We start from the raw sequence: 24,910 nt of genomic DNA, 5'->3' as shown, positions 1-24,910 counted from the left end.
ACATGATGGTGCTTGTTCCACACAGGGATTGTTCAGAGCTGAGCCTCAGCCTCACGTGCATCAGACCCCTCAGCTATCCTCTGATTCTTTGTGGTGGGCATAAGGCAAAATAAAACTGTTTTGCTCCACCCCTGTGGCATTTTTCTCAGTGCTGATGGGAAGGGTTTTGGCTAATGCGAGCACAGTGAAATGCCAGTTGCAGCTCAGTTAATGTATGCTAAGTAAGAAATTTAATTAGCTGGTAGTCAGTCTGCAGGCTAATTTCATTAGTTTGATGTGCACCATTACCTCTCCTTTCATTTGTATGAGAATTATAAATTTCACTTGGATGTGTGTTTTTTCTTCCTTTTCTATTTACAGATTGTCCTCCCTGCTTCCTTTCACTGCCATCCATCCCCTGCTTGCTAATGATACCTCAAAATGAGCCTCAAGTTGTCTTGGATAGGATAGGATAGGATAGGATAGGATAGGATAGGATAGGATAGGATGGAGAGAAATGCAATTGGAATGTGGCAGCCCAGCCTCATTAAAACTTGTCTTCTTCATGTGCATTGTACTTTGCACTTTTCAGGGGGGAGGGGGTGCAGATAATGTCTATGCTCCTTGACAAGGCCTTCCTCTTCTTCCCATTGCCTCTGGCTGAAACTTCCCTGGGCAGAGGATGCTTGTGGTTGTCATGTGGCTGCTCTCTCTGTACAATGACATTTCTCACTAACTATATTCACAGATCACATCCATCCATCCATCCATCCATCCATCCATCCATCCATCCATCCATCCATCCATTCATCCATCCATCCACCCATCCATCCCATTTCTTCCTCCCTCATCTCTGCTCCTTAAAACGATGCCATCTTCTTACTCATTACAGCTACTATGAACCCCTTTTTTATTTTGCCAATCAGCTGCTGCTGCTGAGGCTCTTTTCTGGCTTATATGATGCCTCACCTGAAGTGGAGTAGGCTGAGACCTCTCATTCAAAGAGCAGAGGCAAATTGATTGGTGATGGTTTACCTCTCTAAAACTCAGGGTCTGCTCTTTGGAGGCTTTTTCAAAAGGCACTCATGTGCTGTTAGTTTAAGATTGTATTTGCAATAATTTCTTTCTGAAGCTTCTCTGTTGTGCTGTCTGTGCTGGAAATTAATTATTGAGGCAGCTTATTTACAAACAGTGCTTACTTTTCTTCTAGCACCTCCAATGAGATGTGAATAGCAACATTTTTTGTTGCTGTCACGGAGAGGTAGATATATCAGTGTTAGGCACCTGGGTTTTGTGCCCCAAGTCCATACTGTTCTCTACACTTCTTCACTGTTTGCACACAAGTACGGTGGAGATTCTGTCAATAACTGTTATGTGCCTTTTGCACTTCTTTTCCTACCCAGCCTCAAAAGATACCGAGCAGCTGAAAACTTCTGAAGGATTCAGTGACCTTCAGCAGGTTTTGTGTTGAACCCTGAAGCCCGTTATGGGCTGCAGCACTGCAGACTGTTTTAAATGAGGTCCTGCTAATGCATGGTGGGTAACTCTTCTTACCCCCAGGTCACCTTAAGCAGTGCAACCGGTAGTGCTGGCTTTCAGTGTAGAGCAGAGGGCTTTGCCCTTGCCGTGCTCTGTCTGCCTGCCTGTAACATGGAGGCAATGGGAGTCCCAAGCCTCCCAGGGAGCCCTCCAAAGCACTGCACTGCTCCCCATGTCCTCTCAGCCAAAGCCAGGCTGCTCACAGAGGTGGACGATGGCCATCTGGGAAAGAAGCACTCACCATATGAAGTCCTTCAGGCCCATCTCTGCTGCAGATGCGTGTCTTCTGGGGCTTGCTTTGAAATCTGCTGCAGTGACATGTGTCCACAGGGAGAAGCCAGTTCACCTGTGGGAAGGGGCTTGCCTTTGTTCATGTGTACTCTGAGACATCAGGGTTTAGTGTCTGCGAAGCGGCAGGGATTTCAAACCCACACTGGCAATGTTTAAAAGAACAAACAATGGGGTGGGTGCTTCCCTGTCTTAGTAGATCTGAAAAGGGTCCCCTCCAGTGCCCACTGAAACCACCACATGTTTCCCCAGTGACCTGGGCTGTGGTCCAGGCTGCAAGTGAGTGTGCCAGGGTTATCCAGCCGCTACAGCGATCTGCAGAGCCATAGCATGAGGGAGGTGCTGACATGTTAGCCTAACTGATTAACACCATCCATCAGTGCCTGATTAAGATGAGCAGAAATGTTTTTTCTTCCTCTGTAGCAGAAGAGCTCTCTTCTGCAGAAAGTGCTTCTCTTAATTACCACTCTGTAAACCCTCAGCGAGACAGAGCATCAGCATCGTAGCTTAATTCCTCTCTTCTGTAACAACCTTCTCATTTCATAAGTGCATAAGGCAGGATAATTCATGTGGGTTTAGGTGCTTTGCTTTTTTTTCCCCATTTCATTTGTGTCAGAAGTGTCCTTTATTCAATAGTGGAATTACAGAAGATGTAGACAATAAGATGCCTATTCTTGCAGCAATTAGAGGCAGATCCATACTGTAATCTTTGTGGGGTGGGATAGTTCAGGCAGAGATTTCAGATCCAGTGTTCACAGCTGGCTTGTTTCTATTATCAGCTCATCTGAGCTCCTTCACTCAAAGTCTGGGTAAAACCCTCGTTTGACTGACGTCAGTAACAAAACTTTCATTTGCTTCAATAAGGTTGAAATTTCATCCACTTCTTCTTTTTTAATGTCATCACATGTTTAATTTGAATGAATAAAGTTAGTTTTTGAAGTGTTTCCATCACTGGTACCTCAACTGCTCAAAGGAGTGTATCAGGGGACATACAAGAAAGTGTAACCTCATAGAAAACTTGGTTATGGCAAGGAATCCCATAGGAAACTTAGACAAGGCTGACACTCATATATAGCAAGAGAGTAAAATAGCAGGGAGTGTCTGATGTTGTATGGTGAGATTTGGACAGGATCATATGAGGGGGAGAAATGAATGGATAGATTACTTTGATGCTATGCCCTGAAAGGCTGGCAAACACTCGTCAAAAGGCATCAAGTAATTTTTGGAAATAAAGGTGAGTTTTTGCTGTGGTGAATGTGGTAAAGACAAGAGAGGGAAGGTAAAATAAGAATCAAATGCACAGGAGGGAAGGTAAGATATAAAACAACATCAGTCAGGAAGCAGGCATGGAGGGAGCGAGGAGCAAGACTCACCCTATGCGTCCCCTTTGCTCTGCTGGCATATGCAGAAAGTGGGAAGCAAATATTCATAGTGGTTTTCTAGCTGCCTGCTGGGTTATTTCAGCTGAGCCTGGAGGCTCGTGTGGCAGCAGGACAGATGAGAACCGTGGGCTCTTGCACCATGGTCCCGTTTGTGGGGATGTGCTGCAGTGGCACAAAACCCCTTCCCAGACATCAGGGATTCTTCCAGGGCAAAACCCAACACAGCCAGTGAAAACTAGAAAAGCTGTTTTGCACTTAAAAGTTGCTTTCTTCTCCTTCCATCCAGAACAGTGCAAAAGTCTGGAGAAGGCTGGTTTAACAAGCCAAGTGAACAGGGGAGAGGTGAAGTGAGGATGCAGAGGCAGGCGGAGGGGAGGGCAGCCTCAGCAGGCACAAGAGGAGAAGTGGTGCAGGGCAAGAAGATTGGAGGGTGCCCAGTCTTCTGCCCTGGGTGATGGGAGGTTGGAGAGCTCAACGTATGAATAAGAGACAAATGCTGAAAAAGCCTTGAGCACTGCCAGCAATGTGAGCCTTCCTGAACTGTTTCTACAACAGGAAAGGAATGCCTACCTGTGCCAAAGTGGTTTTACCTGATGAGCTTTGATGAGAGGATTCAGTACTGCTTTCCACATATGTGGCACAAGTGCCTGAACAAGCCAGAAAGTGGTCAAGGATTCCCAGAAAGCCGAGAGCAGAGCTACAAGCCCAGTGACCTCAATTCTAGCTCCCAAACCCAGAACCAACCTTTTGCTCCACATTTCTGAATGTGGTTCTCCAGGTAGCAAGTGAGACGAATCTAGTCCCCAAACAGAGAGCTGGGGCAACCTTTGAGCACTTCTCAAAGTTCCAGGTGTTTCCGGTGTTAAACTTCACAAGCTCTTTAGCCTTGCAATTGAACCTTATTTTGTTTGGTGCAACCAAGGCATTGGTTCCTTCATAAGGGAAGGAGGATTTGTTTTTTCTTGTTCCCAAGGGCACTTCTCTGAAGCCTCCACCAGCATACTGCCATATCCAGCTATAGCCACATCAACCCAAACATGGTGCTCAGAGCTGGGGGCAGCCCAGGCTGTGCCCCAGGGACACCACTGGCCTGAAGCTACAGCTGCAGCAGCAATGCCTGCATGAGCACAGGAAATGCAGCTGGCACTGCATGTTTGTGCCATAAGGAAATGCAGAGCCTGGGCAGCCAGTATGGCCATTCAAGAGACAATTCACTGAGTGTATCTCCATTCATCTCTTAGTCCAGATCAGGAACATGCTTTGGAAATGATAATCTTGCCTGCTTCCACTTACCACATTGGTCCTCATGAGAGGGGTCTTGGGGCACGTGTGAAATGTTCCATTTGCAAATATAACATTAAATCCTTGTGGTGTTGCAAAGACCCAGCTTATGCAGCCAACTACTGTCCCAGTGTGGCAGACTGAGGTTTGTTCCAAGCAAAGGTTCACCTTGAAGCTCTTGTGTGGATGAGCAAATTAACAACCTGGAAAAAGCAAAGACCACAAATGCCTCTGTGATCAGTTCTATCCAATCCTGGTAAGAACACAGTTTGGTCAGCCATTTATGAGGCATGAGAGACTCAAAAACTGCAGGCAGACAAAGCACATTTTATCCCCCAGAAGAAGGACAGGCTGTTACAGCCTGATAGCAAACACAGCTCCCCAGGGAGATGCTCAGAGGCAGGGCTGTGCTCTGAACAGTGGCTCTGGCTTACCACAAAATCAAAACATTAAGGTTGCAAAAAGCCATTTAATGGCCCCAAAGCCCAAATAATGTGTAATTGGTAGTCTCCGTAGGTTTTTGATTGATGATTTGGATGAGCAAAATCAACCACCCAAGAAATCCTACCTTATATTCACAGGGGCACTATTCATTTTTGTATGCCTTGCCCAAGACAACTTACAGCCCACACAGCTCAGAGTCTCACCTGTCTCCTTCCTCCCTTTTCTTCTCTCCAGCTTCTTGCTCCTGCACCACTGCTATGTGAAAAACTTCCAAAAGAAAAAAACTACAAGTATTTTCCTGTCTTCTTCTGCTTTGCCCTCACTTCTAGACATGGTAACTTTTTAACACTTAATTGTTCTAATTGCTTAATTATCTGTCTCATAAAATCATGATTCACAGCTGTAAAATGCACTTTAGCTGCTGGATGAACATTACATTCATTGCTCGCATAGAAACCGAGTTGAAGTTATTTTGCTCAGAGAAGAGATGGCCCAAAGTCAGAGCACCAGCTCCTGCTTCAAATCAAGCTGGGTTTGCTGTGGTTTCTGTCCCTATGGAGATGTCCCTATGGAGATGTCCCCAAGACTTCATGGGCCATATCACTGTGTTCCACCTCTGCAGGCTGGTGAGCAAGTGATCAGTCCTGGGGAGACACGGGGCAGGTGGGTTTGTTTTACCATGTTTTCCATGTCTCTTTCAAGAAGATTATTACTTATAGGTTAAATAAGTTACAGCATGAATACATCAACACTTTGCTGTGTGGCTTCTATATGTGGAAACCACCCATAAACCTTGTCGCTGGGAGTGCCCAGCAGATGACCAATGTGACTGATGACACTTGGAAAAAGGGCAACAGCCAAATGTACAAAATGTGAGAAAAGGCAAAGCTGTCCCTGAGTGACAGAGGATTTGAAATTCCAGGAGGGATTTCCCAGGCAGTGCCTATGCCTTAAAGCAGGCCCATGTAAATGGAATGCTGGAGCGCTGACCTGTCTATTCACCAGGGCGTGTGCAAGAAGCTTTTTGCTTCAACAGCAGCACTTTCTTGCTGTGGAAGCATGCGCTAGATGATCTCTTGCACACCCTAAATGCCTTTCCCTTCTTGAGGAGGACCAGGCACATTCACACCCTGGAACATGAGAGGTCTGCTCTTGATGCGGATACTGCTCCTCCCTTTCCGTATCAGCCCCATGCACTGAGCTTACTTGATATGCACACAGCCAAAGCTGAATTTGGAGCTGGACTTCTTGCTGCCACATCCAAAGTGCCTGATTATGAAAATGAGATCCTCAGATGGTCTTAAATGTGAGTCAGCTTCAGAAAATTTAATTTTTATTGTTTTTTAATTTTATTCATGAGAAAGAAGGCAGAAGGCAGAGCTGGAGGGAAAGCCAGACAGCATAACTGGGGAGCTGCACCTCCTGGGGACCACTGACATGCATCAGAGTGGATGTGACAATCCGTCTTTCAAGCATGCACGCTGGAGCAGAAAGCATGGCACACTGTGCTCATCCAGTTTCAAGGAGGATGGGAAGGGCCTGCAGTACTGCTGCTAGAGGCTTTTGGGTCATGTGGGTCTGATTTGGGTTGCTCCCTGGGCATTGCAAACATGGAGCGCACAGCTCCATGGTATTAGATTCATCAGAGCTGCATCAAGAGGCCCTTTTCGGGGCCACTTTTTTTCTGATGCTATGCAAAAGACTTTCCCTAGATGCGCATATCACGCTAAGAGAAAATGCCAGTTCCCAAAAGATTTGGGAACACTTATACCAGGAAAGAAACAAACGCAAACCAACAAAATATTAAATGGCTTCACTGCTTTGTAAATGATTTGTTAGCATAGTAAGGGTGAAAAAATCTTTCTGAAGTTGGTGTCTGAGCAGCACTTATGTCTCAATTATCCCCATGTTGCGTTGCTGTGCATAAGATTATGAGCTAACACATTTTTCATATCTTCTTCAGCACAGGTTTAAGAGCAACATTCATCTCTGTTCACGTCAATTCTTTGGTCAACTGAGTGGCAAAGGTGATGCTTGCTGCCCTCGTGCTGGAGACTCCACTAACAAGGCTGAGTGATTTATTCATTAAGGGCAGGGAAATCAGGAGCGTTATTCAAGAGGCCCTGGTGGGAAATTTGCATGAAAATCTCATGCTGTTCACTTACAGGAGCCCTTCCTGGCAGCGGGTGCCCTTCCCTGCAGTGCTGTCCTATCGCTTACTGCAGGAAACGGCTCTGCTCTGCTTCCGCAAACACTTTAATAGAAATACAGCATGCAAATAACATGCAGAAGGATTTATTTCCCCAAAGCCATGGGACCAGGAAGCTGTTGTCTATTTAAACACCAAAAAGCTGGACTTTGGAGACTTGAGAGGTGTCTTGACAGCTCTGGCCATGTTGAAACACCAGGAATTTGCTCTGGTCCCATTAGAGATCAAAATCCCACATTTGTATAAACTTTGGAGATGCAGGAAAGCAGCTTCCCAGCTCTGCAGTAAAAGAGTGGACCAAGCTGGGCTAACAGGTCTCTGGTGTCTGGACATGAAAATGAATTTGAGTTTAATGTACAAAGTTTGGCTTCAGATCCTCAAATGGGATTTGCTGAAGGTCTGGTTATGCTTGAGTTTTATCTGCCTTTGTCCTGCCTGCTTGACTAAAGGTATTACAGACATTGGCCAGGCTAAATCCCTTTTCTGGTGTACATTAGCACTTATTCCAGATAATATTCTTTGTTTTGTTTCATGAATGATATTGGGACCTCAGACCCATGCCTGTATCCAGGCTTTATGTGGCTCTGTGCTGGGCTGAGACTGTGATGGTTACTGATGTCTTGGACTTCCCTTTCCCCCCCACACTCATTTCATTTCCAAAGGTCCCTTTCCATATCTCAGACACTGTGCCCTTCTTCATGGTGCTCCATGCTTTCTCCTGTCCTTTCTTTCATGGGGACAGAGCCAGGTCTGGCTGTCCCTTACCTGAGGTTCACAAGCTGCATCTCATACTGAAGAAAAGTCACCACAGAGTCCAATGAGCAAGACCTGTTTTCCTTTTCCTTATGTTTTTCCATCAAGCTTTCCATGTGACTTCTCTGCTGTCTCCTATAGTTCAGCTTAGCCTTTTCTCTCTAAAGGGAATCTCAACATCACCTCCTTCTGGATGCCTGTTTTCCTGAAGCTTGCAAGTACCTAAGTATCCTGGAGAGTCTCCTTTTCCAGTAGCAAATGACCAATGGGTATATACCTTTTTATGGGGGAGCACTGGCAGATGCCACCTGGTCCTTCAAGCATTTTATTTTCTTTGCAGGAGAATGGCACAGGAGAAATGTTAGAATTAAACTGAGGCTTTGGGTTTTTTCCAGTGGACAAAATGTACTGGCCCATAACACACAACTAACAAATGGACATTGTCATTGAATCAGTCCAACCTGGCTTTTATGAGAGGGGATGTGATGTATGAGCCCCAGTGGAGAGGGGAGCTGCAGCATGATACGGGTGATGTGCATAGGACCTGATGCCTGTACATTAGCCACTGTACCATCTGGTAATTGCAACCTTGACCTCAACCCACCAAGCAGCTGGCCACAGTCTCTAGGCTTGTCTTTGGCACCCAAATGTCTTTGGGATAGGGAGGGGTCTTCAGGAGGAAAAGCCCAGGATGGCTTCAGATGGTGGTTCCTTGCTGGAGATCTGATTTGAACTGCTGGGATTCATCCTTTAAGCAAGTCTGGCTTGTGTCCTGCGTGGAGGGTGAATTTAGGAGTGCAGGCTTTTGGGAGTGTTGATTTAATGATCATTTCAGCAGTCCCTCGGAGTGAGATGCTAGAGCAAAGACCCCTCCAAGGATTGTAGGACATCACACATAACCTCTCAGTTCTGCCGCTGAGCTGCCTGCAACCCTCCCTGTGTGTGGCTCAAGGCTTTGGGCTGTTTTTGAGGGCAAGGCAATTTTTCCTTTTCTTGTTGTGACTCCCAATGCTTCCTGTGCCAGCTGCCCCGGGGGCCTGGGTGGGAACTGAAACTCCTGAGTAATTGATACCTTCTATAATTGCACCTTCGAAGCAGTTGACTGGCTCCTGCGACAAGCTCCTGAATAATTGAAGCAATATTTGCAGGTTTTGCACTGAAGTACTAACAGCTGTGGTATGTTTTGATATTTATGAAGCCCAATAAATAATGGATTAGTCAGTGCAGTGAGCCCAGCGTGATGCTTATTACTGCTGGAGTGCGGGAGCTGATGGTGTGCTATTCATCCTCTTTTACTTCCATTGTGTGGCTGAGTATGACTGGTGTCTATTACTGGACTTAATAGAGCTTGCTCACAGGTTTAAGTTACAGTCCTCGAGAGCCAACAGTGTGTTTTAATTTGTTCTTCACTCCACAGATTATAGAAAGACACGCTGGGACTATATTTCAGGGTCACAGTGCATTGTATTGACTCACAGATGTGGAGATGATTGTTTCTGCGGTAATGGAGATGGGCACTAGCCGAAGTAGCAGCAAGTCTTGGCATTAAACTGGAAGTTATACAAAATCCAATCTTCTTTGCAAGCCGGTCTGTGGGTGAATATTGTATGTCTTCTTTGGGATGCCTCATTCACTGCACAAACTTGTCTTCATAACTGAGGCAGTGCTCATAAGATTAAACTCTTCACCCTGCTTTCTGTTATCTGGGCAAATTGTGTTTTGTGGATGAAAATATTTTTACTCTGCAGATAATCCAAACGTATTCCAGATTTCCCCCCATCGGCGCAAGCTGCCCGCTGGGAAGGGATAAGACAGGAGGAAATAACTGTTCAGATCAGCAGATGGCATCCTACCACTCAAAAGCTTCCCTGGCGCTGTAAAAGTATAATAACTATATATTAGCAAGTGGCTGTGCTCTGCTTATAACTGGAGTAAGCACTTTGGTAAAAAGCTGAGGGGTTTGTTCATTTCTTAAAAGTCATTTCTTTACAACTCTAATACTTGCTTTGTCTGATTTCCCTGTTTCCTTGGGTGAAAAGAGAGATTTATAGCTGATCTGCTCACCCAGATCCACTTGGTCCACACAGGTTATGCAGCATGTGCCATCCTAAAATGAGCATCTGGATCTGGCTGGATAAATTGTGCCCTGAAGTGCCTATTAGTCTCCTGCAAAAAAAGTTACAAGGAAAGCCTGGATTGGATGTCTCAACTGTAGAGGTGTTCAGTATAAACATCAAATTTCACTCCATGAAACTGGCTGACGCTTGTCCAATAAAAAATGGTGGCACTGTAACTTAGAAGCAACTCGATGCAAAAGTTCCCAGAACAGGTAGCCCAAAGGCTCTGCAGGCAAAGGAAGCCTTTCCATCCAATGAAATGGTTTGGATAGGGATTTATTCCTTTTCTTTACTCCCTTTTCTGAAGGTGCTGAGTGAATGAAGGATATTTTGTCTTTAAAATCCTGATGTAGGAAAAGGCAGTGCTTTTCCAACTATTATTTGTTGGGCCATAAGATCTTCACCGAGAAAGTTTGGGCTGAGTTTGTCTGCCGTTGCCACGTTGCATGATAAATTGTTTAAAGCCTGCCACTAGAGGAAATGAGAAAAGTTTCTCCCATCCCAATTTCCTTGCAAATTATATAATTATTAGAGTCATCACAGCAAAACCAGAAGTCTTCTGGATCCCAAAGAAATCCTATGCAGTTAATGAGGTTTGAATTTCATGTTTCCAAGGCTTCTACCTTCAAAAATGCCTCTTCAAGAAGAGCTGCTGCCCACTGTGAGGAGTCAATAAGGACGAAAAGTGTTGATGTAGCACAAGCTCTGGTTCCCACTCAGACTTGGGATGATGTTTGCTCCTTCCCCTACAGAACCACCACCACCACCACCAGCTGACAAACACCTTGTTGCCAGCTTTCATATTGGCAGCCCAGGAGTGGTGATTCTGCTCATGTTATTGTGATAGTCTCTCTGGCTTTCAGCACAATTCTTTGCACTGCTGACATGTGCTTACTGTTCCCATTGCCACTGCTGGTTTCCTCAGTGACCATTTACTTCCATGAACACAAGATGCAGGATAAAATTGCAGGCATGGCTGGCAGCTTTTGGGTGAGAATGTGTCCCTTTCTGTCCCCTCCCAGCACTCAACATCATCATGGGTGCAGTGCTTCTTGCTCCTGGCAGCTCCGAGGGTGCAGGCCTTGATGAGCAGCTCAGAGCCGCTGCCTGAGGGGAACAACCAAGAGCCAAATCTCAGCCACTTTCAACTCACTTTGCTTTCTAGACTCTGAAGATCTCCCACTGAGGCCTGCAAGCCAGTCGATTTAAGCTTACTGGTGTTAGGCTTGCTTTTCTCATCTGCTGTTTATGGACCTTAGTGCACAAGCTGAAAACATCCGGAGTGGAGGGTCTCCGTGTTTTTCATGGGCACAAGCCTAACCGTTTCAGGGGAGGGACTGCTTGTCAGGATGGGCTCTCTCATCTCTGGGCTCTCTTTTGTCTTTCCCCTTTCCTCTGGAGCACATTTTAATACATGGTAAACTTTTAGGTGCATTCCAGATTCATGTGATGCCTACATTGCTTTGATGAAGAAAGAGCCAAGTACAGGTAAACCAGCATCCTGAATTTCTTCCCGCCTGTGCATCCAAATGTGAATTTACAGGGAACAAGCACCAGACAGAAACTGTGGAACAGGACCGGGTTCCTGAGTCTGCTCATTCTTTTCCCGTGGTGGTGCAGAGCAGAACATGGAGCAAAGGACCTGCTTCATTCAGGTTTTGCTCTGGGCTTGGTTTTCCAGCTGAAGTATTTACCCCACTTTGAGGTGCTCCCAGACGAGGTGGGGGGGAGCAGGTACTCAGGAGCTTGTGCAGGCTGGCTACCAACACTCACTACAAAACACGTCAGTTTGAGTTACTGGAAATGCTCAGCACAAACTACATTCAGAACATTGGCGACAGCTGGTGCAAAGACAGTGTAAAGCCTGGATACCCTTTCCAGCAAGGATGAGAGCATTCACATCAGCTCAAAGAGCTGTTTCTTGCTTTAAAAAGACCCAAAAACTACATTTATAGTGAAGGAAGGAAAAAAAACTAAACCAGCCTTGAGGGAACCTTGCTATACTGAAGGAATATGGGAGCATGATTTCCTTTTGCCCTTTCCTGTGGCCTCATTCCTCATTTGCTTTTTATTCTTTTTCTCTCTCTATCACGACAATGAACATTTTGATTAAAGCTGTTGTCCCAGTGAGGAGGCAGAATGTAGCTTCATGTAATATGAGGCTTTTAATGAGTGTCTTGAAGTGAAAAAAAATCCTTTTTATAAAATCCATTTCTGAATCTTCTGCACCACAGCTGCCGGCAACACAACTGTTGTAGCAGAAGTTGCTGCTTACAAAGAACATTGATGATTGTGGGCAAATAATTGTGGCACTGGGAGAGTGGTCTTGCATTTGGCCATGGGATAGGGAGAAGCCAGTTCCCCCATCCTGGGGTAGATGAGGGGTAGAAGACCTGTTCCCAGCAGCCTTGCACCAGTGTAAGAGTTGCTGCAGGGGTGGTTTCTTCTCTCCCATGGGTCCCTGTTTCCTGAGGTCTCCCTGCTTTCCCCATGTCCCCTTTGGAGATAATCAGACAGGGTGACCCCAACTGAGGGTACTCAGAAAAAGGGTGTCCTTGGCCTGTCATTTCTTGAGTGCAGTGGAAATGTGAGATGGTGTTTTCAGGTTTTCAATCACAAAATAAGCTGCAGACAGCATTTGGCTTTCGGGGCTTGTTTTGGAAATGAAAACTCTATTTCTGATATAAACACCTGAGTCACACACGAGGAGGTTTTAATAAAAGACACAGGGTCACACCAATGTCATGACGTTGAGATGGTTCAAGATGTACCTCTGTTAACACTTAGCAGAGATGATGGCAGCTGCTCCCAGAGAGCAGGATCATTGTTTACCAAGTTTTCCTGCCACAGAGACTAAATGTGTCTTCCTTTCCTCTTGGCTCTGGAGTAGAGTTAGGAGGAGGATGCCAAAGAGGAGAGAGCCCTTGTTTCCATATACATGCTTCCATGGCAGGGGGGGTGGAATTAGATGATCTTAAGGTCCTTCCCAACCCTGTGACTCTCTGATTCTATGCTTGCCCAGTGGTGAGCTCCTGGCACTAGCTGCAGGCAATGGGTGATTTCCTGCTCAGGGCTGTATCAATCTGATGGATTCTTCCTACAGCCAAGGCATGAGCCCCCCTGGGTTTTAGTGTTTCATCTGTCTGCAGCAGCTGCAGTGGGCAGCAAGAGGGAACTGTGAGACCCTTCACAACTGTGTGCCCCTTCACAACTGTGTGCCCCTTCACAATGGCACAAGCTAGTTGGCTACAGGCTTTTATATGCTCATCTTGTCATTTGTTAAAACCTGAATATTACAACATGGTCTCCTGTCCTTCCCAAACACTTCTCCTATTCCCCCTTCACTTTGTTTGCTCTCTGGTTCTGCACCCACCTCAGGTTTGGAAAGGCTGAGGTTGAAAGGTGGATGGGGGTCTGGCTGGAGAGTGGGAGTCAGTAGAACCAGACCAACGCGTGTCTTCGTAGCAGGTGGCCTAGTGCAATAGGGAGGACAAATAATTAATCTTTGGGGATCTTATCTTCCTTATTCCTTCACGGCAAAAGAATAAGCACCAAGCAAAGGGTTCAGATCAAGCATGAATTAGTTATTGAAATAAAGAATTTATTTTGCTTATGGCTTATTGGGAGGGCTTACCATGATGCTTTTATACGTCTCTTCCTAGTTTCCAAGGGGTGGCTGGGTTTGCTTTCAGACATGTAACCATGCTGAATGGGGAGAAGACAGAAAGATGAAGTGGGAAGAGGAAACAGATCTTAGGAAGTGCTCTTTGTTCTGAGCCTCCAGCCTCGAGCTGAAGTTGGGAGAGCAAAATAGAAATAAGCAAACAGCTGGCCCAGTAAGAGGCAATGATCAGGGAACTGGCAACTTGAGCTTTTTCTGTCACCCATTTTCTCCTTTTCTTTTGCAAATGAAAAGCAGGAAGTCCAGGGAGAAATGAGCACTGAGGGGATCCTCACCCCAGCCCTCTCCAAGGTACGTCTGGCAGCTTCACTGCAGCCCCAGGAAGTTCTGCAGGGCAGATATGTCCTACCACCTGACATGCAAAGTTAAAACATCCGGTGCCTTACCACTTCCACCTTGAGTGAGCTCTGAAGTGACAACATTAGCATGATTAGCAAAAGCAAGAGCATCTCTCCAGGTACCAGCACCAGCCTAATTCCTTTGGTCTTCCTCATGAAACACCCATTTCTCCCCATTTCTAACATCACTATCTACTGGTTTTCCCATGGGAAAGGTGTTATTGACATCCCATATATCCTTTCTATGTCACTCATTTGTTTTCCTTCCTACCCTTCAGAGATGCAGCATTTGTTTGGCCTGAGCTTGTAGGCAGAGCTTGGATGGATTTATATGCTCCATGTCCAAACCCATAGACAGTTACAAACATGGCTGGCTGCCTGGCTTTGGTAATTAGCTACCTCTGTGGTTTCCTTCTGAATTAGTAGGCCACTGTTCATTAGTTCTCTTCTGCTTTGGGATGCTACGGTTGAACATTATGGCATCCAGAAGCGCCAGTTAATTGAGAGTATAAGCTTGATTTGTTTGGAGAATAAAAAAAATATTAGTTACATTTAGGTGATTAAGCAAAATAACAAGCAAAGCTATTTAGTACTAGTGCAATCTGCCTGCCCTGTAGCAGTGCTCAGGCCTCTTTGTTTCCTGATTTGCTGGCAACAAAGATCAGAGTAAGTGTCTACAATAGTTTCTTGGTTTTGCTGTGAAACATTAAATTCTCTTTCTATAAATCTGGTTCAAATTGGTATCAGCTATGGGGACATCACCATGCGCACTGCCAAGGTGCAGGAGGTCAGCACGTGTCACTAGAAATCATCCTTGTCACACTTGTACCTCCAAGTACAAAGGATCACAGCCTTGATTCATGACTTCTTAGTCTTTTAGGGTTAAAAGGCCTTTCATGTCTATTAGGCCCAGAGACATGGATGTTTGTGCAGACTTAAACCTTTCCTGATGATATTATTTGAGATGAAGAGGACAGTGTATTGTAGGGTATAGTCATAGCCAGCACTTCTAATTTGAACAAAAATCTCAATTTTCCCAGGAAATCTATGAAATTAAAGGATTCCCTTTCCAGGTGTAATGAAAGTGTAGGAATATCCAGCTGATCTTGCAGACCACAAGGTGCCATTGCAAGTAACAGCTAGGGATGGCCCTAACTTGTGCCCCAGCTGTTTCAGTCTGAGATAGTCACTCCTGTCCCCACAGCCAGTGGAGTGAAATGGGCACATGGAAAAGGCGCTTGCTCATTTGAGGGAGGTCTCTGAGTTTGGTCCTGGCAGGGTATGGCTCTCCTCTTGGCTTGAAGAGGAAAAAAATACCCGAATTCAGGTGGGATGACTCCCTCCTCTTGCTTGCCTCTTTCCTGATGGAGATTCATCTGCAGAAAAATCTGCTATTGTAGATTCAGGGAGCTTTAGTGCTTGTTTCCCACTTCATAACCCACAAACAGCTTTGGGGAAAAGGGACAATGGATGAAATGGCAAAAATCCCCTTGGTCAAGCTAGCTGATGCCCGCAGGAAGCCTGTGTGCCAGGTCAGCAAGCAGAAAGGGAGAAAAGGTGCAAAGAGCAGGGGGTGATAGCGGTCTTCTCATGAACTGCTACTTTGGGGTTGAACCCACTTCATGATAATCCATGTTTTCCCCAGAAGCGGTCACCATTTACCATGGTGACACCATTTACCAAAGTTACAGGCAGACTAAATGGAGATGTATATTTATTTATGAAGACCTGTTTTCACTTTTCTGAACTGCACCCTGGAGTTTGGGCTCAGTTCAGCAGGAACAGCGCTTCCAGCAACTTGATGCTTATTTAAGCACTTAACACTAAATAACAGCAGTAGCAACCAGGGTGGTAAAATAATGTTTTATTCCATGAATGAACAAACACTACCATGCCACATCCTAAAGTTCTTTCTACAAAAGATTGTGGACAGAGCAGATTTTTACATTTCTCAGGTCAAGTTCATTTCAGGCTTCTGAGCCTGTTCAGTGTAGCAAAATCTGGACGCGCAGCATTCTTATTGTCTATTTGGCATTTTGCCAGATAAAGCAAATTTATACCGTAGTTCTTGTTCACACAAAGTCGATGCACTGTAAAGTAAAGAAGATAGTCAAACCCAAACTAGGCCATTTCTGTGGCTTATCAATATATTTTTCATGATGGTCAAAGTACAACCAACATTCAAAGCTTAAAATAAAGATAACAAAAAAGACACACTAAAGAACACAATGGAAACATCATCATTGCTGTCAGGATGGGAGTTTACCCACAGTACTATGTAAAAAGTAGAAACCGGCATTGATATCAAGCTGTCAAAACAAGAAAACGAATTACATTAATTGTTATATTTCCAAGATAGTATTTCTAAAGAGTCCTGATCAGCAAAGAAGTGTTATCGCATGCAGGCTGAAACAAGACTAATATTGGATTTGGGACCTGACAAAGAACTGACTTACATTCCTTTATATACAACAAAATGAAATATACAGTATTAATACTGGCTGTACATTTGGTCAGAGTATTTTACAAGGAGCAACACTAGTCAAAATTGTTGTGATGCAATATGTGGAAGTGAATGAAGGTTGAATGTTTTCACAAGAAGTTTTAAAAGTTGCTTTGCACTGCTATAAAGAAGTGTTAGATATTTTAAAGGAAAAATGTTTTTTTTCTTCTCATTTTTTATTTTTATGCTTGACAAAACTAGTGTGAATGGAAGAGATAATTAAACATGTTTGGAATATGCTAAACATTGACCTGGAATAAAACAAAGCCACTGACAGCATATGTAATAAATCTCTGCACACTGGTTCTGTTTAAACAGCTTTTATGAGATGATCTGTGAAGTATCTGGTATAAATCCCTGCTACCATAGCCTCATCTAGCTGTTCCCCAACAAGTTGCCAACCAATTGTTCCAACACTAATAGAAGAAAAAGAATAACTGTGACCAGTGCCTATTTTTCTATAGTACAATAAAAATATCTCACTGGTAAGCTGATCTAGCTTATTTATGTGCATATTTTTCAAGGCTGCCAAAGAAAACACTCAGTCTTGCAGGCAAAGGCTATGCTGAGAATGAGAGTGAGATTTCCTTTGCTTTATTCTAATAGAGTTTTTAATGTCTGGGTACCTCAACCCCCTATTGCCTCCTTAGACCCCTCAGGTCTAAAGTTACTTGGTTAATTCAGTGTAAGTTTTTTCCCCATATAGAACAAGCTTAGAAGCTAATACGGTAAGCATGACACTGAATGACAACAGAAGTAAAAGCTATATGAAATTTAGAAATGATTACAGGAAGGTAAAGATGAGTGTAACTGTAATGATATTTCATACAATTGAATTTGTATGTCCTGTAGCAATGACAAACCTTCTGAATAAGGGAAAGAGCAGGTTAGCGTGTATGAATCAGTAACTTTTAAAATAATTGTGCTATAATCTTTTCCATGTATTAGGTTAGATTTGTTTTCTGACACAATGTGATACTAATTGTAGTAACCTTAATGTGGATGATGGATTTCACTGCTACTGCTTGATTGCTTGAATGCAAAGAGACATTAAGTCTTCCAATCCTCAAAGCGGTTTCTTGGGGTGTTCCCTCAAGTTCAGTGTCTTACCACCTTTACACACGAGAACTCACCTTGTGGCAAACATCAAAAAAGAGAAAGAAAATAAAGGAAAACAAAAAACAAACAAACAAACAAATAAAAAGGTGATGTTGGTTGTGATGGTTTAATTTCAGACAGCAGTTTCTGCTGAGTTCACCATGCTTAATGTTCTTCCATTTAGGAAGGAGTTGCTGTCAAGTAAAGCAGATGAGCTGCTTTCAGTTTCTTTAAATACATGCTAACAACGTAACATCTCTTTCTTCAGGAAAATGATCCAATTGCATATTGTTAGAGAGATCTGCCTTGTGCTTAGCACGGACAAGTAGGGTTAATCGTCATCCTCCTCCTCTTTCAGTGGGGCTAGTGGGAGTTTGTCCTGAACTTGGAAACATGCCACAAAGAAGTTGACAATGGAGTTGTACAAATGCTGCTCCAATGCTGCATTGCTAAAGTAATGGCTTTCGTCAGGGTAAATCTGCAAAGAAACAGGCAAACACACACCATTAGGAGCTTAGATTCTCAGGATTGACCACCCATCCCTACAGCTTGAGCTGTCCTGCAGACACACTGCCTCTCCTCAGCACCATGTCTTCCTGTAGATGCACATGAGGTCCAGGGTAATTCAGGCACCATGGAGCTCTGGGCGTAGACTTGCATCTTCTTTCAAAAGCAAATTTTCTGGGGGAGTATTTTCCACTTAATTCCACTCTGAACAAGTTCAGGCTAAGCAGAACCAAGCCATACTTGCAACTAACAGTGCTTGGTCCTTGTGAAAACTAAAAAAAAACCCAGTGCAAATCTTTGGAGAGAAATGGTGCTTGGTTTTACGGACTAAAGCGAGGACTTTAAAGAAAAAAATGCCATTAAGTAAAAAACTGAAATAAACTTGCCGAAGAAGTAATTAAATAGAAAAAATGTGGGAAGCTGAAATAGTTTAAACACAACTTTCTGTAAAAATGGAGCCGGTAACTTCTGCACATAAGGAAAGAATGTGAAAGAATCATAAGGGGTTGTCTAGATTGGGATATTGAACAGGGGAAAAATGAGTTTCTAGGGCTGGATGCTTGTAGGCAGGACTGAGGTGTCTCACTGCTGCTTGAAGTACCTAAGTCCCAGATGTAGATCCCTCAGCTCTTCATTCAGTCTTCAACTATCCTTTGATGCCTGTCAAGCCCATCAGTGCCTTCAAGCTCCAATGCACTAATGCTTCTTCACTGGGAAATGTGCAGAAGCATCTCAGCCATTGTAGCACTGACCCAATCTGTGCTTGGTTCATTGCTTAGTTCTCGCGTCTGTGCTCCATCCTATCTGCCTTTGTAGCATGATGGAATGAGCATATCCATAACATGAAGCTCTCCAGAAATGCAGCCAGAGGGAGCTGGTATTCAGTAAATCAAGTGTTAGTAGGACTTGGGCACTGCAACACAACCATCTGTACTGTGAAACTGTAGCATGGTCCCTGCCATGGATTGAGCCGGGGCTAGTTGCAATGTCCTGGCTGTAGCTTGGGATGTAGCAGAGGGTAGGGACCGTATCCCCATGCCTGGTGGATGGGTTTGTTCTGGAAGCCTTAATGGCTTGGACATGGGCCATTCAGCAAAACAGAGATGTAATTTGGTGGAAGGAGAGGCTTTCTAGACCAGAGTATGGCATTTGCAGCGGGATGTCAGATTTAAGTGACATTTCTGTGCTGAACTTTTCTGGTTAATTTAATTTAATTTAAATTCCTTTTTTCCTGTAATTCATCCTGAATTTGTCCTGCTGTTCCCAAAGAAAGTCAACAGACATCAATTCCTTAGAGATATGTCTCTCAAAACCAAATCAAATAAGCATGTGAGTATATAAGAACACGTTATACGCTGGCCTTACTTCTACTGCCAGGCTGAGTTTGCAAGTGGCTTTTCAAAGCTTGCTTCCTAACAGCAGTTTGAGTTCAAACTGGGAAATAACTGTTCAAGTATGAAAAAAGAGACACATACTGTACCTGCAAGCTGTAATTAGCCTTTGCCGTAACAAGGTGTGTGATAAGGTCCGCAGTATGCTGAAAATGGATTTTTTCTGTAGAAACAGATTAAAGTCATTAAAGGGGAAAATTTAATTAAGAAAAATCAAAGTTATCCTAAACATGCAATGAGCTCAAATGGCAGGCTAACTTACCATCAGCAGTAGCATGAATGATCAAAAATGTCTGTTCCTTCAGTAATGAGACTCTGTGCGCCAATTTGTTGATCTGCAAAGGTAAAGGTTGTGATAAGATTAAAAGTCTTGCTAGAAATTATCAATTTATACAAAGAAAATAGAAGTACTTAATTCTGCTTGATACTTCATTACAAGGATAACAAGCAGAGAGCAGTACAGCACATTCTCTTGGTTACTTGAGTCAATTTAGAGGTAAAATAAGCCCCCACCCTGTCCTTCCAGGCTCAGTATCAGAGGCAGGAACTGGTCAGAGACCCTCGTCTGTTCTGATAATAGTCCTTCACTAAAAGCCTGAACTGCAGAACACATGGAAAAAGTCAAAGCGAATTTCCAGCAAATACAAAACACTGTTGAAAAGCATGCTCAGGTGTCTGTGCCTAAGAGCTCTTCAGAGAGCTGGAGTAACTTTGGTATAGTTTGAAAGCCAACCTCAATTAGCTTTGAGGGGCTGGGGGAAGATATGATGCTAAATCAAGCGTCCACTGCTGTAGGGCTTAATTAATGATTTCTCTCATCCTCAGGTTGCTGGCTGCAACACCTAAGCCTTTTGATGGTGCATAAATGTGTCTTGCACTCTGTTCTCCCTCTGTACGGCTCCTTCATTTCTGCTGCCCCAGATGTAACCTACCATAATACAGATTTTTTGGAGTCTGCATCAGGTCTTGGATTATATGACCTCCATAATGTCTGGTCCACAGGTTAGGAGTGGTTCTTCTCCTTAGTAATTCATGGTTCAACTATGGCATGTAGGAGATGTGTATCAGTTAGAGACTTGCCTGGAACAGTGCCATGCTCTCTGGAGAGCTCAGGTGCTGTTCCTAGCAGTTAATCCCAAATCAACCAAGAGTACCACTGTTTGCTTAGGCCAATTTTTCAATGCATGAAGAGCATGTGACAATTCAAGGCTCTAATTTCTGCAATATTTTCCTTTGCTTTCACCTCTATTGACCTGTCTTCAAATTTCTAAAAGGACAAAAAGAGTTTGCAGTGATCATGAGTGCAAAATTTGAGAGACAATGAACTCAGTGTTTAGAGAACCAGGATAAAGCTTTAACTGCAGGGTCGCAGGGTGCTACCTGCCTTCTCTGTAAGAAAACAGTTTCAAACCTTTGCTGACTTCATGTCTTCTAGCTGAAGACAAATCTTTCTATATAACAAATTTTGTTTGTGTGACTATTCTTTATTAGGTTTCTCCTCCAAGTAACTGAAGCACATGAACCAACTGATCCCATCACACATACCAAACAATATCTTTGTTGATTGGTACAATGTCTCCTTTTCCATGTTCTGATCAATTCTGGCACAGAGTTCTGCCCACCTGAAATATCTCATCTGTTCTTACTTTGAAAAGGCCAAGAGAAACTGAGCTTCACTTGACTTTGGGTCAAAAATTATGTCTTGGAGAGAATCAAAGTGTCAAGTCTATTGGGATGAACTTTAAAGGAGGTTGTGACATTGCGTCTACTTGGGCGTATCTGGGTAACTCAGCCTCAATCTGTAAAACTGGAATAATCGTATTTACCCAATCTAGAAAGGCAGGCATGAAGACTAATCAATTAGCCCCATATCCATTTGTTACTATAAAGACCAAAAAAAAAGGCTGGAGGACACCCTCAGAATTTTACCAGCAAGCACCTCTTTCATATCCTTGCTCCTTTCCCAAAAGAGAACATATGGAGGAGGAGTTAAAATCGAATTTACATTTTATCAAGGAAATGCAGTGTCCATGCAGTTACCTCGTATGCTCTGTTATCAATCCCATGCAAGCCCAAGTATCTTTCAGAGAAGGCTGAAGCTTGAAAAGAAAAAATGAAAATGTCTCTTTCAGTCATAAGTGAGTACACTGCCGCTTCTGAGCCAAACACTGCAAAAGCTAAAATAGACCTTATTTTCTAACACTGCCTTAGTTACAGAGGACATATTTCTAAAAGTTTTTGAAAATCTGCTAAGGATATGTATGATACCCCAGTCTTTCATTATCACCATTGTATTTATGGTTTCTAATCACTCACAGAAGAGCTTTATTTTCCTCTCCTTAATGCAACTGAGATACAAGAGAAAAAGCACTATCATGCTGTGTCCCTTTCTCCTTTCACATGGGGCCATCGCCATCAACAGCTGACTGCAAGTTCCTGTTGGTCTCAGGGATAACTGTACAGGACCTGAAGGCCAGTTTAACACCATTGACTTTCATGGCAGTCCCCTCATTTTCACTGGCACTAAGTACAAACAGAACTGGTGTCCCTGAGAGAAAGGACCACCATGTGCAGTGGAGTATTGCCGCTGGAAAGAGAATGGTGCAGGCAGAACGGACCACAGGTTGCATGGATGTATGGCTCAGGCAAGAATGAAGCACATTCAAGGCAGCCGTGGAGGCTGGTGGCAGAGGCTGGAGGGGTTTAAAGCCAATTCTCCTTTGTTTAAAAGGACTGGGTAATAAAAGTGATTTGATTACTCTGACTACCATGTCTGGTCCCACTGGTGCCAGCAAAATTGCTCTTGAGGGAGAAAAAGGGGTTTATGGCTCATCCTAAGAAGACACACAATACAAAACAGGTGGGATCTTTGGGAAGAAAGAGAAGGTAACTGGGAAAACGTAGGGCATAAATATCATGCGTGGTCAGCATGAGGGTCTGTGCACTTTGGGATGTGGATTACCATATAGTTTGAAGTCTGTCAGCGGGGAGAGGGCAGCTCCACAGGCGAACACCTGGTTCTCTTCACCAGCTGGAAGCATGTAAGTGCTCAGGTAGCCACCATAATCCTGGAACAGAAAGGGGACATTGGCATCAGTGGTCCTGTTGTGAGGGGCTTTTGGGTACAGAAACCCAGCAGCTGTGACCTTGCTATGAAAAATCACAAAACAAGGGACATCTCCCTGGCTTTGGCAGATGCTGCTGAAGATAAGCTCTATATTCATTGTACTCTCCTGAAGGCAGGAGGGTTGTGTGCCCAAGAGCTTACTTCTTTTCATCCCACTGTATGTCTGTAGGTCTAATCAGATATGACACCTTTCCAAAATATTACTCCAGTCTTTATTTAAAATGGACATCCCAATTTCAGTGTCTGCTGTCAGCCTGTTAACAGGTCTCTGCAGAGATGCTGCTGTATGCGTATGTATATGCTGTATGCATACACCTCTGCTGTACAGAGGTGCTGTACGTATGTAGGGACAGATACTCACTCTAAGCCTGTATCTCCCGCAATAAACAATTACTGCTCACAATTCCATTCTCATTCCAAACCACGGGTACTTTGCAATTGCTGTTTCTCAGCCGAGCACACACTGTAGTGCAAATCAGCCTCAGAAATCAATATTGTTGTTGTACATTTGTTCAACACAAGCTAGATCTACCCACATTGCCACAGGCCTTAAGGGACAAGATGAAAATGAAATTAAAGTCTGCAAGGGGGAAAAATAATTTATCTGACAGATTTTTTCTGACAAATAGTCACTGTCTGCACTTGGAAATTAATTAAAAAGAAGTAATTGACTAATACATTGGTAAAATGAAAGCTTTCATCTTTAACATCTCTATCATGACTGATAGAAGCAGTCTATCTCAAAAATAAGTAATAATAAAAAAGCCACCACCAACATATTCAATAAATGAGGATTCAGCTCAGCTGCTTATCCTGATCAGCCAACTAAAAAAGCACAGAGGAACAAAGGGAAAACGGTACCTTCCCAAACACACCGACTCTCAATTTGTCAATGTAATGCTCCTTCAGCATTGTCCTAGAATATGAGAGAGGAAAACAACGGATTAAATATATTTTCCACTTAGATATAACAACCACAGTATCATTTTTATCAGCTGGAATTTGGGGTGGCAGCAGAAAAATCATAGAATCACAGAATGGTTTGGGTAGGAAGGGGCCTTAAATCTCATTCAGTTCCAGCCCCCTGCCATGGGCAGGGACACCTTCCCCTAGACCAGGTTGCTCCAAGCCCTGTACAGCCTGGCCTTGAACACTGCCAGGGATGGGGCAGCCACAGTTTCTCCAGGCAACCTGTGCCAGGGCCTCACATGCTCTGGGCGACCTGTGCCAGTGCATCACCGCCCTCACAGTAAAGAACTTCTTCCTAATGCCTATTCTAAATCTCCTCTCTCTCAGTTATGGATCAAGCCATTGCCACTTGATCCAGACTAAATTCACACTGCTTTCATGTGAGCCTCTAATTTAATCTTGCAACCTGTTGCAACCAAGCAATGGCAACAAATAGCCTGCACTACCTCAGAAAGTCATAATAAAGGCGATGCTATTGAACTACTGTAATAGGTTTTTTAGTGTGATTATGTGGAGAATAAATCTAAGAATATGTCAGGATTTGATGTTTAGGGTTATGCTTCTTCTTTTTTTTTTCTGTTTTAGAAAGTTTAAGATTTTAAAGATGGATTTTTTCCAAGTACCAGGCCAGCAAAAAATTAACATAGGAGCTGAAATTCAAGCTTACTTGTTTGTAGCTGTATGACTGTACAGAGCTAAAAATAAATAGGTTTTGAACACATGATACAGATAAGTCTGCTGTAGTTTAGCCCTGTTTAAGGCTTATTTCTCTTCCTCTGCACTGGCTAGCATGGGCTTTATCTCACATACTGTCACTTGGTCACAGCTGTATGACCACACTGTCCTTCCCTTCCACACACCATTAAGACAACCAGGACTAATGACAATCTTGTGTTAATTATCATTAAAGAATTAATTTCTTCAATAACAGTGTCATTCACCGGACAGCTTCCAACTGATCCTTCTCTTCCAAAAAGCCCAGCCTCCTCTTAACCTCATGCAATAGTTTAGTGCCTTGGAAGCCACTCCCGCGGCCGTCAAACTTCAGCACGATGGCATTGTGAGAGCTGACCATGACGCTTTCCCACGTCACCTCAAATCTCTCTGTTACAATCTGGCTGCCTGGTGTCCCATCCCTGAAACAGAAATAGGCATCAAGCAAAAGCAACAGCAACAAGCATGGGATAAACACCCTCCCAGGGCCATGAGCTTGCCATGGTAATGGGACTGGCAGCTCCTGCATGCATTATAAGGCACAGCATGTTTCAGAAAGTGAACACCAGTCTCTGCAGTGATGATGTGC

General features: G+C 43.8%; 1 protein-coding gene across 6 annotated transcripts in view; it reads right to left on the bottom strand.

The window, feature by feature from the left end:
• Positions 1-15,861: 15,861 nt before the first annotated feature.
• DPP6 (dipeptidyl peptidase like 6) overlaps positions 15,862-24,910 on the bottom strand; it is a 563,983-nt gene continuing 554,934 nt past the window's right edge. For all 6 annotated transcript variants that reach the window (XM_062621474.1, XM_062621476.1, XM_062621473.1 and 3 more), the window contains 7 exons: positions 24,549-24,743; positions 23,500-23,554; positions 22,474-22,579; positions 21,552-21,610; positions 19,774-19,846; positions 19,601-19,674; positions 15,862-18,091 (listed from right to left, as the gene is read on the bottom strand). In XM_062621474.1, the coding sequence (XP_062477458.1) occupies positions 17,945-18,091; positions 19,601-19,674; positions 19,774-19,846; positions 21,552-21,610; positions 22,474-22,579; positions 23,500-23,554; positions 24,549-24,743 (709 nt within the window). In that variant the 3' untranslated portion in view covers positions 15,862-17,944. The remainder of the gene's footprint in view (positions 18,092-19,600; positions 19,675-19,773; positions 19,847-21,551; positions 21,611-22,473; positions 22,580-23,499; positions 23,555-24,548; positions 24,744-24,910) is intronic.

The sequence above is a fragment of the Pezoporus occidentalis genome, unplaced genomic scaffold (genome assembly GCF_034315485.1).
Source record: "Pezoporus occidentalis ecotype Australia unplaced genomic scaffold, CSIRO_AGI_Poc_V1 ctg23, whole genome shotgun sequence".
In the NCBI taxonomy this organism is placed as follows: domain Eukaryota; kingdom Metazoa; phylum Chordata; class Aves; order Psittaciformes; family Psittacidae; genus Pezoporus; species Pezoporus occidentalis.
Note: the sequence above shows the minus strand (reverse complement) of the source record. Positions and strands in the feature narration are given on the sequence as shown.